Source organism: Amblyomma mixtum, chromosome 5 (assembly GCF_055824585.1).
Source record: "Amblyomma mixtum isolate Tamu chromosome 5, ASM5582458v1, whole genome shotgun sequence".
Lineage (NCBI taxonomy): Eukaryota > Metazoa > Arthropoda > Arachnida > Ixodida > Ixodidae > Amblyomma > Amblyomma mixtum.
Window position 1 is genome coordinate 142,400,403 of NC_143016.1, and position 16,312 is coordinate 142,416,714.

General features: G+C 46.0%; 1 protein-coding gene across 1 annotated transcript; it reads left to right on the plus strand.

The window, feature by feature from the left end:
* Window positions 1-1,683: 1,683 nt before the first annotated feature.
* LOC149343939 (uncharacterized) lies at window positions 1,684-14,536 on the plus strand. The gene is made up of 4 exons (XM_089546103.1): window positions 1,684-3,477; window positions 4,755-4,862; window positions 11,568-11,615; window positions 13,887-14,536. Exons 2-4 carry the CDS (start codon window positions 4,803-4,805, stop codon window positions 14,109-14,111), a joined length of 333 nt encoding a protein of 110 aa, XP_089402229.1. The 5' UTR covers window positions 1,684-3,477; window positions 4,755-4,802; the 3' UTR covers window positions 14,112-14,536.
* Window positions 14,537-16,312: the final 1,776 nt, after the last annotated feature.

The window sequence follows — 16,312 nt, forward strand, 5'->3', positions numbered from 1 at the left end:
TATGCTTACCAACCCTATTGAAAAAACTCTGCGTGAGTTTGCACGAGAACAGTGATTTTTGTACGATCACGTTCATTTTGCACACAAATGCGCAGAAATTGTGCGTTACCTGTACGCATTCTGTGCGTCCTGTGTGTACATATGCGCGTACTGTGAGCTGATAGACATTCACGCACACTCTTTGCGTGTAAAAAATCGTGGACTCTCGTGGAGAACTCTCTGTACGTGGACATCTGCGTGCTGAGAGGGGGCTTGCCGAAGCTGTGCGTGCTTATGTGCGTACTGAGCAAGCTCAGTAAGGCTGCGTGTGGCCATGTGTGCGTTTGCTTGCTTAGTAGCAACTTGTCGAGACTGTAAAGGCCCATTTAGGGTGAAAGCAAACAAGGTTCGAGCATTCAGTTAATGATTACTTCTCAATAATGAGCAATAAGCTCACGTTTTGCTGTTTTATAATTTTCGTCTTGGCGTAAGTACCCATTAATCATTTTCAACTTCAGCAAACAAATAACCAAAAAATTATCTTTTAGTGCAAAATGGTTTCCTTGGATACTGCAGGGACCTGTACATGACAACATGCACACTGAGCAAGAGCTTGTCAACATTGCAAGTTTATAGTAAAATAATGTAAAAAACAAGCTGCTAATGACTCTTACAGCATCCTTCAGTTCTTCCTTTAACCAATCCTGAAAGTTACAGATATCTTATAGATGCATGATGAAAGCCATCCAGAGCACTTATGTTGTCGCCCGTCATGCAGACAGCCATATTTCGAAATCAGAAGCAACACAACCATTTGTTGCTTGCACTCGAAAGGAGTCAATCAATGGAATAACTCTGAAAGGGCAACAGTGTTTGTTAGGTGCAACAAACAAGCTTGGGGATATAATCAGGTTCAATCAAACATGACGTGCAGAAAGCGAATTGTGAGCTGTAACAGGAATGTTACGAGGCAATTTCCAAAACCATTTCCAAAGCAATTTCCAAAGTCATTAGCATAAATTTACATACACGTAAAAAGGCCATGTAAGCCTACACGAAAAGACAGTTTTGAATTCACAGTTGGTGTCAAAAGTTCAGAAATTAGTGCCCTCTCTCAAATTCAGTGACAAATCACAGATCGATTAATTAATTCCCAGTATGGCTCCAGAACAAATCCAATGAATCTCAAATGTGCGAAGTATATATACCACACATGTTGCCTGATTAGCACCAGCATTGCATGATGCATGACGAAGTATCACACTCTTCATTCTTCTTCAATCTGTTTTGAAATTTGCACTACCACAAAGACCATCTGGATGTGCTATTATTCCGTCATATTGCTGAGAGTCACATTCGGAGACCAAGAGCAACACAAAAGTGTGCTGCACATGAGTGGATATAATGCACTGGGACAACTGTGCACAGTAAGGAACGCTTGTAAGGCGTCAGGTATTTGCTTGGGGAATGTAATCGAGTTCAGTCATGTTTCATGTGTAGAAAGGAAGATAAAAGTTGTAGCAGAACTATGAAATCCAACATCCAATACTGAACTTCCCCAGGTGATCTACACACACATAAAAAGCACGAAAGGATAAGCTCAGCGGTACTGTTAAGTTTGATGCCCTTTGAGGTTTGACTTGCGCGTCTGTATGCAACCATCAGATACCATCTTGAAGTTACCAGAATGCCCAAAAAAACTTTGTTGAACTGTTCTACTCTAAACTGAAATACTTTTCCTTAAAACATTTTTTTTTGCGACATGCTGTGTAGCTAATTATAAAATAAAGAAAAGAAGCTGATAAAATTTTCTCATCTCAAACGTACTGATAAGTACACAAATCTGAGTGCTTTCAAGAGAGGTGACGCACCCGGTATTCAGTGTCCAGAAGCATACATAATGCTGCAGAATCCTATAGCAAGAAAATTTCTTTTAGTTGACAGATGGCTATGTCTGGTTACAAAGTCAATACCAAGTAAGGCACATATCCTAACCTGCAATTACAGGAAGCTGCACGTGCTTCATAGGCTGTAACTCCGCCAATAACTACTACATATTTCCCACCTCTAGCACGAGTGCGGAATCAATATACAGCATGGAAACAGCAGTTTTGTTGCTTTAGCTTCTTTACTATGCTGTTTAGGCAAGGGACGAGTTGAAATATTTGCATGGGCAGTTCTCGATTGAAGTAACGTAAAAAACATCCGCACTCCTTTCTGCTGAAGCGACTGGTGGACCACTTTTGCATGTCGCATCTCGTATGACTTGCTAAGGGTCCAGACTGACACACGCACTTCGTCAAACCTTCACACAAAACACTCTTCGCTTTTGCTATAAGCTCCGGCCACAGGCAGTAAGTGTCCCGTCACCGTTCACATCGCAAAAGAAGGCAGCGCTCGCAGGCGGTCAGTTTGAGCTGACAGCGACAGGTGTTGCAGGCACACCGCCGACTAAGTTTCCAAGGAAGCCACACTGTAGAAGGGCGCCGTCTTGTAATCGAAACACACCACAGAAACAATGGCCACTGTCGCTGCTTATGAGCCAGGCATTTTTGCAACGAAGTTAGCAGTGCAATAGGCCGAAAGGTTCGACTCATCAAACGACGGCACCGCACTGCTGACCTCATTATCGTTGTCGACCAGACATCCATAGCACATATGCCCCGACGGATCGCTTAATTGGGAGCTGCTACTACTCTTGGATGAGAGCGCGCCCACCGGCAGCACACACCGGTAATCCTTCTTCTTTTGCGATTCCAGCACAGTAACAGCGGCGCGCAAGACAGCCCAGCAGCAGCACGAGAAAACAAGCGAAGCTCACGGCGGTGATCTCAGAAACCATGCAGCATGTCGGATAGGCTTTGGATTTGACGAGCTAGACCATCCCACTCACGCACGCACGCACGCACGAATGTACCGACACGCATATTAATGCGTCCATGCGTCACAAATTTCTCAAGTTTTTAATGCTAATATGTGCACAAGAACTTAATTATTTTTGTAACGAAAGTTTCATTTGGTTTTAGTTCTTTGCTATCGCACTGCCCAAAAGCATAGAGCCCGAAAGAGACGACCTGGAGGAATGCCTGGAGGCGATGCCTTTCTAAACGGGTCGAAGGAAGCCGGAACTGGCCGAAGCGCTAGCCAACGAACGCAGCGTCTGGGGAGGGACAGCATGGCGGGCCGCGGTCAGCGTTACTACGTTTGTCGTGGTCCTTTGTGGTGCCGAGGGCGTGAACGATCGCTGGCATGAGCATTTGTCACTCTTCCTATATGTGATGTGCCGACAGCAGTGAAATTCGCTGGTGCGATGTACGAAAACGTGGTAAGGTGCTGAGTAAACCTGTGTTTATAGCGTGCGTCAGCGGGCTCGACGGATAGCGCGTCGTCCTTTGCGCGCCTTCACTGGAAACGCTATGCGGACGGTGGGGCTCATTTCCTCCATGGCGGAGCAGCTGGTGGGAGACCACTACCCGGGTGACATCTCGCATCTTGGGGGTAAGTTAATTTTCTTCGAACCTGTTCATTATTTCAAAGCCTTTGCGCACAACTGGCCACGTCAACACAGCTAGTACAGAGACGCGAAGACGCAGTGCGTATCGCGGCAGCACGCAGCGCTGAAAGGTTGTTTGCTGGCGGCACACGGGCATGAATGCGCGTGTAGTGTCAGTGGTCACACGGTCATGGTCAGTATGCCATGCAAATATGCACAGCTGATCCGATCGCGGGGTGCACGATATCGGCGCCGTACTGCCGCCGTACTGCCATTCATCTCTCGCCGAGAATGGAATATGTGCCCACCAATAGATCTTCGGCCCGGGCTTTACATTCTCGCCGCATGTTACGCTGTAATTGAAGTAACAGCGCTCGAGCAGTTTAACTACGTAGACTGCGATTCAGCTGTATGCGTTTGGATTGAGCTTCCTCCTCTTTCACTTGTATTTCACTTGTACTTTTATAAATTGTGTATTTAAGGTACGAAGCTCCATATGATCCAGCTGCGTTCGATATCCAGCTGCGTTCGTACTTATAGCCGAGCCAGTGTAGTCGAGCCTTGAATAGCAGAACGGTGAGATAAAAACAAATTGCTCTGAAGTTTTTCGCCTCTATTTTGGCATTCGCTTTTTCATACTTTGGCTCGGAGCTGAAATGGTACAAACAACTGCAAAATGCACACAGGTGCCCTAGCTCCATTTGCCCTAAATCCCGAAGTTGCAGTGAAATTTAAGGGTAATTGAGCCTTTAATATGTACGAAGAATAAACTTGATTGTTTCATGATTATAACCAATGGCGCAAATAAATCTGACTTTGACTTAAATATGCTGAGGTACCTCTCCAATACCTTATTTGATGTTAAAGGAAAAAGTGTGGTTTTTCTGCAATTGGCACTATTAATTCATCATACCTGTGAGAATGTGAAATCATTGCTAATCATGCCAGATTTCAAATTGAGGGACGCATGCAGAATTTGAAGCAAACCAGCCTTCTACTGAAAATATCGTCCTGCTGTGGTCTGTTCTTTTGAATGGTGGCATGTATTGTAGAAACGATGCTGGATATCGATATGCAAGTGATGTCTCCTCTGAGGCTAGGTTGTGAATGACTGCCGTGGTTATGAATTTCTTGTTGCCTGGCCCACTTCGAAATGTGGTTAAACAGTTGTGTTCCATTCTGCGACCGGCTCCTTTTTGTGCCTTGCACTTTGCCTTACATGCTTGATTCTAGTCCATTTTTTGCACTGTGCTGCTGTTAAATGTGTCTTTTTACCTTGCAGCAATCTCCACATAGCTTTACCAGCAATGCCTCTTCCAAGCTCTCCAGTATGGCTGTGCCAGCCTTTCACTTGGTGCTAGGATGCCCAGCAAGCAAGCAGGCTTTTGAGGTAAGCACTGAAGACATCTTCCGACACAAGTAGCTTTTATTTTCCTAGTCCACTGCTACTTGTGTGACCCCTCGAGTAAAGATCAGGTTCTTCTTCTTCTTTGCACTACAGGTGCACCGCCAGAGACGGTTGGTAACTCGAACTGAAGCTCTTCGCACCAGGGGTGCCACGTCAGAGACGCTCGTGTGATCAGTTGACACGCAGGGATAAAAAAAAGGCAATAGCTGAGGTTTATGTACAGATATTTACAGCGTACAGAAGCTTAGACACTCGAGACAAATTAAACGGCAAAAGACAAACAACAAAAAGGTGGATCTGGCTAATACTAGGGGAGGCCCCTACTCGGCGTGGCCGAAGATGCGTTGCATCTCACCTTAGCCCAGAACCCCGCTTCCAGCTCCGGGGCCCGGTTTTAAAGCCCTAAAGGCCCGGCCCACATTCCATAGCTTCCAATCATATTGTGCTCTCAACATGATTGGTTCTTCAAGAGCCTGGCCAGCCCTCCAGCTGCCGTAAAATAGAGCTCTCTCTCCACCACAAAATAAAAACAAACACAAATAGACATCCGTGCCAGCACGTGTGCGAATCAGTACTGCGGGTGGGGGGACACCCGTATACCTGCCGGCGCGTTCGCGAGCGGCCGCGTTCCAAGAAAGGAGACGCTTCGCTTTGAGCACCCCCAGCCGCGTTCCGATGACCCCGCGAACGCTACCGAACCCTTACACGCCCTTCCCAAGATTCTACAAAGGGCTCAAATGCCACTTTTAGAATTATAACAAAGGGATCGGTACGGGTCACAAAACCACCCTGTGGGTGACATACCGCAGCTACACCAGCGCTGGCACCAACAAAACCAAAACCAAAAACAAAATGCAAAATGCACACACAACATCAGCAAATTCCACAAATTCACACGGTGGCATGCCTGCCGTGCGCCGTAACACGCGTCCAAGTTGGTGCGTTGCACCCAGTTCACCAGCATGCACACCCGCGTCCTGCTCGACACACACACCGACACTCACAACTAGAGCGTTCAGTAGCACTGATATGGGCCACGTGAGCCTCCTTAGTCGCACCGAGCGTCCCTGTGCGCGTTCGAGCCCACACGTGCCTCATTCGACACGATTAACACCTAATGGCCACTATGCTCGTCAGGCTGGTGCCACAGCGGGGCGTGAACTGAAAAGACGGTGCCCTCCAGGATCAAAAACGTCCTGGTCATCGATAGGTGAAAATCTCTGACCATGCGACGCACTTGAGAGCACTCTCTCTCCGGCGCACCAGTACGACACGCGTGGTGCGTAAAGAGCATAGCCCCTGGCCCGTCCAAATATAGCAGTACAGCCAGTCTCGCTACACTTGATACGCCGACCTCTAGCACGGAACATACTGTTCCTCGCGTCGACTTTCAGCGTGAAAACCACGCACCTGCCTCCTGCCACTCCACCTCGCCCGGGGTCATCTGCACCTTTACTGCACGAGCAAACTTTGAAACCGCCGCTCCGTGCTTGATCAGCGCCCGCTGGCCCCGTGGCATAGTCTGACTCCGAGGCTCCATGAGCTTCCTGACAGTCACTTGACCCGGGCTTGCCTTGCGGCAAGTCGCCACACCTTTCCGGGTCCTCAACTGACCTGGTCGGGCACACACCGGGTGCGTTCATCTGCGCGGCGTTCTGCCCGGTCGGCCCAACAGGCCCACCTCCGCTCTTTGCCTCGGATGAAGGGCTCTTGCCACCAGAAACGCTACGGGGCACTTCATGCTCCATACCCGACACAGTGTGCGGTTGCGGCGACGCCAGACTTCCTCCTTTCACTCGCTCGCCGATCTGACGTCTGTCCTCACCGACCGTTTCCTGCTGCACGAAATGCTCTTTTTCACAGCTTGCTTGGGACTGCGTTTTCGGAATTGTCAGAGTGACTTCCAACAATCCTGAACTCGCGTCCGCGTCCCTGGTCTCATTAGGGGTTGAGCTAACTTGTGCAGCTGGATCGTCGGAGTGCGCGTTCACCGCCTCGACTACCGCGACGCTGCGTTCCGTCACGATACTTTCTTCACGAGAGATTGCACTTTCGTGGAAAGCTGGCTCCCTCTTTTCTTCTGCCTGGCTGTTTTCTTGACCTGTGCTTGACAGGTATATTCCTTTGTCTTCCAGCACAGGCGGCCTCGCCTCTCGAGACTCGGAGTAGTTGTCCCTCGCTAGTTCACTAGCTCTCTTAGACTCCTTGAGCTCAGCGAGCTCCAGCGCTAGCTGCTGGCGCTTTGCTTCTAATTCCTCCAAGACGCACTTAACATCCTGAGGTTTCTCCTCGCACAGTGGCGCCTTTCCTCCATTTACTTTCGCAAGTTCAGCCTGAAAGTACGCTAAGCGCGCCTTCGCTAATTCCACTTGGTACCTCACATCAAGTGAGGGCAGGCTTGGATAGCTCTCCATACCGCCTTCCGTACCCCTCAGATGTCCTATCGGCTCGAACACAGGGACGTGAACAATGCGACCAAGGAAACTCACGGTTTCGATGCGTCGATCCGCATTGCCAGCTCCTTGGCGTCGGGGTCCACCGCCACTTTCCCCGGACGCTGCGATGAGCTGTCGCACGCCGCTGGTCCGCCGCCGGTGATCGTCGAGTTCCCGACGCGCTGCTTCCTTGACCGGACGCAGTCCCGCGTCGCTGGACTACTGCCGTGGTCTTTGCCGCCGTGTCTCCGCAGGTCCGTTCACGATCGCTGACCTGTCGCCTTGTCGTCACCTTTCTCCCTGCCTTGTCTTCTTCCTGCGCCGTCTTCCGATGGCCGCAGGATCCTGTCGACTGCGCCAGTAAAGATCAGGTTCTTCTTCTTCTTTGCACTACAGGTGCACCGCCAGAGACGGTTGGTAACTCGAACTGAAGCTCTTCGCACCAGGGGTGCCACGTCAGAGACGCTCGTGTGATCAGTTGACACGCAGGGATAAAAAAAAGGCAATAACTGAGGTTTATGTGCAGATATTTACAGCGTATAGAAGTTTAGACACTCGAGACAAATTAAACGGCAAAAGACAAACAACAAAAAGGTGGATCTGGCTAATACTAGGGGAGGCCCCTGCTCGGCGTTGCCGAAGATGCGTTGCATCTGACCTTAGCGCAGAACCCCGCTTCCAGCTCCGGGGCCCGGTTTTAAAGCCCTAAAGGCCCGGCCCACATTCCATAGCTTCCAATCATGCTGCGGTCTCAACATGATTGGTTCTTCAAGGGCATGTCCAGCCCTCCGGCTTCAACAAGGTAAAACCACCCTCTCTACCACTAAATAAACAAAAACAAACACAAATAGACATCCGTGCCAGCACGTGTGCGAATCAGTACCGCGGGTTGGGGGACACCCGTATACCTGCCGGCGCGTTCGCGAGCGGCCGCGTTCCAAGAAAGGAGACGCTTCGCTTTGAGCACCCCAGCCGCATTCTGATGACCCCCGCGAACGCTACCGAACCCTTACACCTCGTTATGTTGATTTTGGCAAGTTAGGTTGCCTATTAAGGGCTCTCTTTTGTTTTTCACCTGCTGCTGTGGCCTACTGCATTGGTGTTCGGCTACTGAGCCCAAAGACGCGGCATTGAATTGTGGTGGCTTCGTTTCGACAAGGCGAAATGCATATTTGCTCGTGTTTTATGCAATGTCAGTGCATGTTAAAGAATCTTTGGTGGTCGAAATTTATGCACAGCCCTCCTCTATGAATGGAGCTATTGTTCAACTTTGAGGCATTAAAGGGACACTGATGGCAAGCTGAAGTTGACCTGTGATGATGAAGTTCCGCATCCTAACCACAAAGACGACACTTTTTCTGAAAGTGGAGCTTTATAAGCCAGAGAAAGCAAAACATACAATTTTCATCAGCACCGGCTGATTTCGGAAGTAAATTGCGATGCGCTGACTCCGTTTTTTTTTTTGGCACAGATTCCAGAGGCTAGGCTGAACTGCCATTCACCTCAGAACGGTTATCATGGAGTCCTTTGTGTAGACTTCATGAGTTCAAATCGAGTGGCGGGAAAATTATTAAATGTAATTTTTGCACCAATCATTGTGTTGATGGCGTTTGCACTGCTGTTAAAAACCGGGATAGCAGTATGGTATCCCATAAAACTAGGTTCAGGACTTGCAGGAAGTGGTTTATCACATTCCGCTAGCTTGTGCAAGAAACTACTTCAGGGATATGTGCAGGTGTCTTTAATGTGTTCCTGAATGAGCACTAACTCGTTAGGGGGAAGGCAGCTTCTAATCTGGCACTACAGTGCCAATGTCGTGAGTGTAAATCATAAGATGACCCATCAGTATGTACGCCTGATTTCTGTGACACTTCAGTGGTGTATAGAAGTGGTAAACAAATCTGTAAGGTATTTGATGCATATCTCCAAGGCAACGGCTGTATGAGTAGCGAAGCCATTAGTCAATCTTCAACGGAAAGAATTTTCTCTTTTAGATGACGTGCTTGTATATCAGTGACAGTTATTTGTTGTCCTGCCTTTCGCTGGTGTGAGTCATGTGTGGCGCATCTTCATGCGAGCCTTCTTTTCCTTTACAAAAAATTCAATTGATAGTCCAACCTGTTTTCTTCTTTTCCTGTGTTGCATCTTTTGGCTGGTTTTAAATCTGTAACTGAGCTCAGACCGTGATAATTACAGCCGGTAAACAGGGCTACTGAATGTGAGCTTGGCATACATGCGTACTGTATGTGTGAAAGTGCAGTTTACAATATTCAGAAATGCTTGATAGCCTTACAAGAATCTAAAATTTTGTTGGAATTCCTATTTGTTCTCTGTTCAATTGTCGAGAGTTTTTCCGCTTCATCGTGTGATTAGAGCCACTTTGGTACTTAAGCTGAAGTCTTTTCTTTAGCCTGCATGTTTCTCACTTTTGGGACAGAAACGTGGAGGCTAATGAAGAGAGTTCAGCTTAAAAGAGTATAGACACCTAATCTTGGTGGCATGTTTTCTTCTCTATAATGATGCGGAAGACACTACTGTGCATGAATCACCATCTGGTATTCGTGTGAGACCGCTAAATAATTTATAATCAACTTTTTCTGCCATCCTGTTTCGGTGAACAATTTGACTATGGCTATGACATCAAAGAGAGCTTATAGGTCACGTGAGGCGTGGAAAAACTGCACTTATAATCGCTGCTTCATCGTTTTAATTCGCTACAGCGCTGACGCCAGCATTCCTTAAGAGCCAGAAGTACCAATTGTATTGCAGTTTTTCATGCCTCACGTGACCAATAACCTCGCTTTGAAGTCACAGCCATCATTCAGCTGTCGAAACCGAAACAAATACAGCAGGAGAAAGAAATTTGATTATAAATTATTTAGCGGTCATAGGAGGATGCCATGTGGTAATCCGTGTATAATACTTTATGCCTTATTACAAAGAAAAAAACACGTGCCAAACGATAAGGACAGCAAAGTGAGCTATGGAAAGAAAAATGATAAGTCTAACATTAAGAGACCAAAAGGGGGCGGAGTGGGTGAGGGAACAAATGCGGGTTAATGACATGCTACTTGAAATTAAGAGGAAGAAATGGGCCGGGGCGGGGCTTGTAATGGGAAGACAACATAACCGCTGGTCCTTAAGGGTAATGGAGTGGATTCCAAAAGAATGCAAGCATAGCAGGGGGCGGCAGAAAGTTAGATGGGCGGATGAGATGAAGAAGTTCGCGGGGATATGGTGGCCACACCTAGCAAAGGACAGGGTTAATGTGGAGACATGGGTGAGTCCTTTGCCCTGCAGTGGGCCTTGTCAGGCTGATGATGATGGTATGTGTCGCACCTGCTGCTTCGTGCTATCAGCTGGCCCATGCTTGGCCGACCAGACTAGCCAAATTTGTGATGTGGGTTTTCTATTGCACCTGCATTTGTGTACACAGAGGACTTGAATGGTAGCAGGCGATGCTGTGCATGTGTTCACGCCACAGCACACATGACCCACACTGAAAGCTTCTCTGCCTTTAGTAAGACAGCTGCGTCAGTCTGGGGCATAACGTATCCCAGTGCTAGAGTATGAGTAAATTGCTCTGGAATTTTAATCTGGTATCAGGTAGCATAGCGCAAAAGAAGGCTAGCGCGGCTGCCTAATATTCTCTTGGGCAGCTGTGTTGGATTTTCAGTGCCTGTTAGTGTAATCCGTGAAAGTTCACTGTAACCCATTCGTTTCGATGTAAATTAGGAAGTCCTTAGAGCCCTGTACTTTTTAATGATAATAACAAGGTAATGCAGTAATTCAATTGTACCTGTTCTCTTTCAACACAGTAAAGTGCTGCTGGGTCGAGATCACAGTTTTACTTTGTAGGTGTGCTCAGGCTGTCATCATCATCAGCAGCAGCAGCAGCCTGACTACACCCACTGCAGGGCAAAGCCTCTCCCATGTCTCTCCAATTTTGTCTGTCCTTTGCCACTTGCGGCCACTGTATCCCCACAAACTTCTTAATCTCATCCACCCACCATTTTTTCCTGTCTGTGTGTCTTCTTCGCCATTCTGAAATTCATTCATACAAATGGATTGATGCACGTAGTGTCAGGTGCGTAATGTGATACCACCAGCTCACCTCAAGCTGTGCCCAGATTTGCCTCATTGCTGCAGGAGCAATAAGGCAGGCTTGAGGCTGAGTGGTGCAAAAACATGATTTTTCAAGAATGTCTTTGTGGAAATTGCAATTAATCATGTGAATTTGCTTTCATTTTAGGAGCTGCACACAAGCTGTGCGCCTTTCCATGCTGATCATGCTGGCCAGGTACGCTTATGGTTACATTACTAGGTTGTTTTCATAATGGCAGTTGTGGATTTCTGTGTGGTTTTAAAACATAAATTGTATAAGTATTTGCCCTGCCACAAAAGTATAGTGGTGCATTCAAGGCCAGTGTTACAAAGGGATGTTTTGATTGCTGCAAGAACTTGAAGGCCCCTGTGTGGTCACTGTGGAAGGCCCCCTCCCTACTTAGGAATTGCTATTTGGGTTACTCAGTCATTTGGCAGAGGAATAGTGTATAGAGATAAGGGATGGAAGAATGCTTCCAACTAAAGAAAAAAATCCAGCAAGCAGTCATAGAAGCAGAAGTACAAAAATGGCAAGGCTTTCTCTAATTTACATCGAATCTTTTTCACTTAGACTTCTTATTGCATAGAACGGCTGATGCTTGGCTTACACACATATTTTCTTTAGGTATGCAGTAGGTCTCACATTCTTGTATGATATGGTCACGGTGCCAAAAAATGATGGTGGTGTTAGAAAACTCGGAATATAGAGGAATTTTATTGCTGACCTTATGGAGAACTATGGTAGCTGTGCAGTCGTTATAAATATCTTCCAATATTTTCACATAACACTCTTCTACACCCTGATTCCACAATGCCTGCATGACAGCTGTGGTTCCACCGAGTCAATTGCTGTCTGGTAGTCAATGAAGGCTATATATTGGGGTTGGTTATATTCTGCCCATTTCTCTATCACCTGATTGATTGCATGAATGTGGTCTCTTGTTGAGTATCCTTTACGAAAGCCTGCCTGATCATTTGGTTGATTGAATTCGAAGGTTGTCCTGACTCTATTAGTGATTACCTTAGTAAATACCTTGTAGACAATGGATAGTAAGCTGATTGGTCTGTAAATCTTCAAGTCCTTGACATCTTCTTTCTTATGAGTTAAAATAATGTTCGCATTCTTCCAAGCTCCTGATACGCTCGTGGTCACGAGGCAAGCGTGTACAGGGTGGCTAGTTTCTCTAGCACAATCTCTCCTTCGTCCTTCAACAAATCTGCTGTTACCTGATCCTCACCAGCTGCTTTACCCCTTTGCATTGCTCCTGAGGCTTTCTTTACTTCCTCCCTCGTTACTGGCGGGATGTCCCATTGCTATGCTCTACTGCCTCTCTCCGTAACGTTCTGATTACATTCACTACTGTAGCGATTTGTGCAGAACTCTTCGGCTACTTTAACTATCTTATCCATATTGCTTATGACATTGCCCTCTTTGTCTTTTAGCGCATAAATCTGGTTTTTACCTGTGATTAGTTTTCTCTTCACTGATTTTAGGCTACCTCCATGCTTTAGAGCATGCTAGGTTTTCTCCATGTTAAACTTTCTTATGTTGGCTACCTTGCACTTATAAATAACTTCGATAGCTCTCCTAGTTCTATTCTATCTCTGAAGTTAGACGTCCTCATGCTTTGGCGTTTCTTCATCAGACCTTTCGTCTCCTGAGATACCTTGCAGGTATCCTCTCGAATGATCTGACCACCTACTTCTGCAGCACGCTCCAATGAATTTAAATATGTATTTAAAGATAACAGTTAAGGTGGGAGATTGAGCTTCGAGATTTGCACTTCATCTTGGGAGTTATGCCACTGCTACACAGAATACTTGATCGCCGTAGAGATATTTCATCATCTCGCACCAAGCTGCTGTGGCGCCACTGTCACAGTTGATAATTTTGCTGGGAAGCTGTTGTAGTGCTCACACAGTTTTGAAAAGGTGGTATTCATTGTATTTGTGCTATTGGCAACAGTGATAATATGCTTGCTGCAGTGTTTTGTGGCTAGCCTTCTTTTTTTTTTTAGTGAAATAAGTTGTACATTTCATGTTGAGTATTCTTTCAGCGATTAAATTGCTTTGATTTTATTCCTTAGTGTATAGTTGCGAGTGCTCCATGTCTGAGTGCAAATTTCTACCACTGAAAAGCCTTCAAAATCTTAATAGATGTCCACACTATTCTAGGGACTCAGTGGCTATTGGAAATGCCCATTTAGCTGTATTCAAGTGCCGTTGAGTTAATAGCCATTTGAAAGCCTTCAAAATGCCTGTGTGACACGGTTATTAGATTTTGTGCAGGTTTGATGCTGAGCAGTCTGCGTGCTTGAGTCGGGTTTTCCAGTGTCTGTATTTCAAACCTGAAACTTTTCGAAATCATCATTGGTTCATTAATGGAAGAAGTACTTGTGCCCTTTTCTGGAATTTCCAGAAAACAGATTAACTGAATTTTTTTGCATATACTCCTACCTTTTTGCAGGTGCTGCATAGTGAGAACCTGCATCAAGACGCCAACCTGCTGGACTTGGAGAAACTGAAGAAATTGTTTAGCCACTGTGTGGCACCCATCATGAGGGATGTGGCATTAATAAAGCCAGTTAAGGTGACCTTATCTATGTCCTTTTGCAAGCATGCTACACACATGAGAGCCATCCCACGAAGCACCGTTTCTGCAAAGCTTGTTATCTCACAACATGCATGCTGAATGAGGCAGTGACAGACAGATGAGGAGGCCTTAATGCAGTACATTAGCGTACCGTGTTGAGCAGTGATGTAGGAGCCTTGCAGCCATGCAAGGTATTATCGGTATCATGATGGTAACTCCATTAGACACTGTCTAGTGCTCTGTGAGCCAGACTCGGCTCTTGAACATTCTGGGACTCACCCTTGGCTCTCGGACATTCTGGAAGCCTCACCCGGCTTGCGCATATTACGCGAGGATGTCTCCTGCTGTACGAGCCTTACGCGGCTTGCGCACTTATGTGAGAGATGTCTCGCGTTTGCGAGCTTGCTCGGCTTGCGCAAATTATGTGAAATATGTCTCGCGTTCTGCGACCTCGTTCAATCGTCGCATTTTGCGTGGCAATAAACACGCAAAGATAGGCACGCAGAATTCACGCTCAATATTTTCAATAGGGAAGTACTACACAAATGGTCATAAAGCAGAGACGAAAACTCATCACGAGATTCCACAGACACCACGTCATCAGGTAGCCGATTCCAGTCATGTGCGGCCGCGGAAAGAAGGAATATTTAAAGCAATCTTTAGCAGCACGGAATTCTTCGACATATCGAGTGTGTTTATTACGGGTTATGCGAGATGTGCACTTCTTTATATAACATTGCTTATCAATCCCAACAGTTTCATTCATAATGTTATAAAAGAGACACAGTCGCTTATGTTTTCGTCGAACAAAAAGGAGTGGTAAGTTGTCTTCACGGTACAAAGGTGATACTCAATCTTTGCTCCGAAAGCGCTAGAATATGAAACGTAATGCGCGCCTCTGCACATGCTCCAGTTCCTGCACTAACATTTTGCTTTTCGGGTCCCACACCTCGCATGCGTACTCCAGCAAAGGGCGCACCAACGTTTTATATGCAATTAGTTTTTTTTTCACTTGAAGCAAACTTTAGTGTTCTCCTGAGGTAGCCTAACTTCTTATTAGCTTATTAGCTAACTTCTTATTAACTTCTTGTTAGCTTTACATGACGTGTTGCTTCCAATTAAGGTTCGATGTGATGGTCACCCCTAGGTAACGAAATTAATTTGTGCGTCGGAGCGTGTTTCCTTATACGGAGTACCCAAATTCTAATGGTTGACGTTTGTGCGATATAGTCATGCATGTTGATTTAATGGAGTTTAAGGACATTTGCCACAATTTACACCAGTCATTGATTTTATCCAAGTATTGATTTAGTCTAATTTGGTCATCTACTGTTTGAATCCTAGTATCAATGATGCAGTCGTCTGCAAATAATCTTAATTTAATTGACCTTTCCGTCACAAGATCATTAATATACAACAGGCACAATAACGGTCCAAGCATTGACGCTTGCGGCACCCCTGATCTTACTTTGCATGTTCTGGACATAGTTTCTTCGATGAATACGAACGGTCGGCGATCACTCAAGAAGCTTTCAATCCATTGTACCAGTGAATCCTTTTTAAGAACATGCCTCATTTTCGAGATAAGCTTTCGGTGGTTTACTTTCTCGAAAGCCTTCATAAAATCTAGAAATATAATGTCTATCTGTCCCTTGCTATCAGCAATCTCGCAAAAATCATGCATTGCTCCCACCAATTGGGTTACTGCTGATAGACCCCGTCGAAATCCGTGTTGAAATCGATATTTATGTTGTTATCACTTAAGTATTGTCGAGTATGCCTAGAAATGATGTGCTCTAATATCTTGCAAGCCGTACTCGTCAAAACGATTGGTCTGTAATTACAAGCCAGTTTTTGATCGCTCTTTTTGGTAGTGGTATTACCTTACCGACCTTCCAATCTTCCGGAATAAACCCCGTAGTGAGAGACTTCTAAAAAACTAGTAGTAGATATTTCGCTGTCCACCCCACATATCTTTTAAGAAATTCATTCGGGATATCGTCCGCGCCCGACGATTTTGTCACGTTATATTAAGTAGCAACTCGGTGATACCTTGCACTGAGAGTTTCAAATTTTCTATCCCAGGAACTTTGAACGGCACTGCAATGTCGGCTGGTTGGTTATCATCGGCTTTAAAGACACTTGCGAAATAATCATTTAATATACTGGCGATTTCGAACTTGTCAGATACCATGCCCTCTACTGTGCTTAGTTCCGTAACTGATATCTTCGCCGGGGCCAAGTGTCTCCAAAATTTTTGTGGTGAATCTCGAAGTATCTTTTGCAGTGTAACACCATAA